This window comes from Malurus melanocephalus, unplaced genomic scaffold, assembly GCF_030028575.1.
Source record: "Malurus melanocephalus ecotype Western Australia unplaced genomic scaffold, MMel_1.1 scaffold_1599, whole genome shotgun sequence".
In the NCBI taxonomy this organism is placed as follows: Eukaryota; Metazoa; Chordata; class Aves; order Passeriformes; family Maluridae; genus Malurus; species Malurus melanocephalus.
The window spans coordinates 6,872-9,453 of NW_026624831.1; the positions used below are offsets into that span (position 1 = coordinate 6,872).

The following is a 2,582-nucleotide window of genomic DNA, read 5'->3' on the forward strand; positions in this document are numbered from 1 at the left end:
GCCTTCGCCAGCACCAGCTCGGGACGCTGATCGCCGCCGGGGCCCGCCTGCACGGCCAGCGAGAAGTGCTCGTCGCCGCTCAGCTCGTAGCTCTGCAGGGAATTTCGGCCCGAGTCCGGGTCGTGAGCCTCGGCCAAGGGAAACCGCGAACCCGGGGCTGTCACCTCACTCATTCTAAGTTCTTTTTCTATCTCCCGGAAGCTCGGCGCGTTGTCGTTAACGTCTGTGATTTCCACTTGGATTCCGTAAACCTGCATGTCGCTCTCCACTATCAGTTCACAGCGCAGCACGCACTGCGGCACACGCTCGCACAGCTGCTCTCTGTCGATCCTCTCCGCCGTCACTAAATGTCCCGTCTTCCCGTGCAGAGCGAAATACTGCGTCCTACCTCTGTCTAAGATGTGGAAGCCGCGGTCTCGGAGCTCCAGTAGCTGCAGCCCCAGGTCTTTGGCTACGTCGCCCACGAACGAGCCCTTGGGCATCTCCTCGGGCACCGAGTAGCGCAGTTGCCCCCACGCCGCCTCCCACGCCATCAGCAGGACACCCCAGAGCAGAGCTCGCTGCCGCCGGCCCCAGCGCCTCCCCGCCGCGCTCATCTCCGCCGCGGCACCGCCGGCACCGAAACACCGCCGATCGAACTCCCGGCTCCCACTCAAAGCTTTCAGATTCTGCACCGAACCGCAGCCGCCGGTCCCTCCGCTTGGCTGCAGAACGGATCAGCACCGCGGGTCCAGGGGCCAGATAGGGAGCGCAGCAAACGAGCGAGCCGATCCTCAGCGGGCGGGGCTGCCTCCAGCGCTCCGATCTTCCTTTCGCTTCTCTCGGTCAACAGCGGCGCCCGCAGCCTCCTCCCGGCACTGCAGGCACCGAGCACTGCCCGCCCTGCCTCGCACACGGGCGGCTCGCGGAAACGGGAGGGTCGCCACGGAGACATCTGATCCCTTCCAGCGGGCACCTCCTGCCTCTGCTTTTCTCCAGACCATCTCTGCTTTGATCCTCCAGCGGATTACGATCGGGAGGAAAGCAGAGGGAATCCCTGGGCGCGGGGCTTCCACCGCTCAGAAAACTAATAAATTACTAGTGTTAATTTATTTTAATTAAAGCTTATTTTTATAATTTTACCCTCTAGATTACTGTTATTCTTATCCTTTAGTTCAAAAGGATCTTCAACAACCGTCTCGCAGACAGAAAACGTGAAAATACCGCATCCTGAAAACACAGATCTATCAGGTTCATTAACACTAGCGAGATGATAGCAATTGCATATCTCTTGAAGTCAGAGAGCTAACTGTTACAGGACTGAGTTATAGAAAGAAATAAAGTCGCAGCTAAAAATCTGAAAGTTTCAGGACTTCAAATATTTGATACTCCTTCCCAAGATAAAAGTAAAATTTTCTTAGTTTATACAGATTTACATTTAATCAAGTCATTCTAGGTTTCCGTTTCTCCAAAATCAAGGTGTAAAAAATTGAAGCTCGTTAGTAGACCAGTCATCTAAGTCTAATTAATGACACTAGTACTATACCTTTTCATGAAAAGAATTATAGAAGAGTACAATAAAATTACAGCTGCACTGTCGAAACTGTGATGAGCACGAATAAATGTGCAAGTGGTTTGATTCAAGTGCCTAAATCTCCTTGATATTTGATCCCTTCGAACCTCAGATACTGTACTACTAAACAGCAAGAATTACAAAAATTTCCTGTTCTCGATAAACTCGACTCTTTCTTTCACTCAGGATAGAGAACGGAACTTCCCACACAGGTTTCCTTTGTGAATCCAATAAGGACACAACAAATTGTAACGAACGGGTTTGTAAAGCCATAAACAAGATGCAAGGACCCCTTTTCTGAACAAATCAGTCAGGAAGAGAAAAGTACCACCACTAGGTGACAGTGGGATATTCTTCTAGACTCAGTCATGCAGATTCTGCCACTCCCGTTCCACAAAATAAGGATCTGCTTTCAATATTGCTAACACATTCTAATTTAAGAGCACAAGTGTTGAAAAAAAAAACCCTCTACGCTGAAGTTGAACTGAAAACAAGGAAGAACCAAGTGCTCCCTGCTCTCCTTGGACGGGGCAGCCCGCTCCTTAATTCAGTCCTTCACGCAGACATGAACGTGCAACTCACAAAAACGCGGTCCCAGAAAAAAAAGGGACGACTATTGCTACTAACTCAAAGGAGAGCGACAGTCAAAGCCTATGAGCTCTAATTAAAGCTGTTACCAAAGAAATAGCAAACATTTCCCATGCTACAAGGAGACAGATGAGAGCTCCTAATAGACATCACCCAGAGAAAACCAGGGGAACGGGAAAGACATTCGGAAAGCTTCAAGGACATAAGCAAGACACAGCTTTACAAACCTGCGGTGCATCGGGATCGCCAGGCAGCTCTGCCGCAACGGCGCTGGTGTTTGTGATCGGCTTCTCGCAGCAATCCCCGCCCAGAAGCTCCTCCGCCGACAGGATGGGCACCGGCGGCGGCGGCCAAGCGGCCTCGGGCACGGCGCGGGCCGGCGCCGCCACGCACAGGTTGTAGGAGTAGGGCAAGGTGCCCTCGCAGAAGTCGGCCGGGAAGG

General features: G+C 51.9%; 1 protein-coding gene across 1 annotated transcript in view; it reads right to left on the reverse strand.

The window, feature by feature from the left end:
* Nucleotides 1–2,582, reverse strand: part of LOC130587173 (protocadherin gamma-A2-like) — a gene marked incomplete at its 3' end in the record, with an annotated part of 16,287 nt that overhangs the window by 1,951 nt on the left and 11,754 nt on the right. Inside the window, exons 3-4 of the mRNA XM_057388138.1 lie at nt 2,368–2,559; nt 19–704 (exon numbers count right to left, since the gene is read on the reverse strand). Of these exons, the coding sequence (XP_057244121.1) occupies nt 19–704; nt 2,368–2,559 (878 nt within the window). The remainder of the gene's footprint in view (nt 1–18; nt 705–2,367; nt 2,560–2,582) is intronic.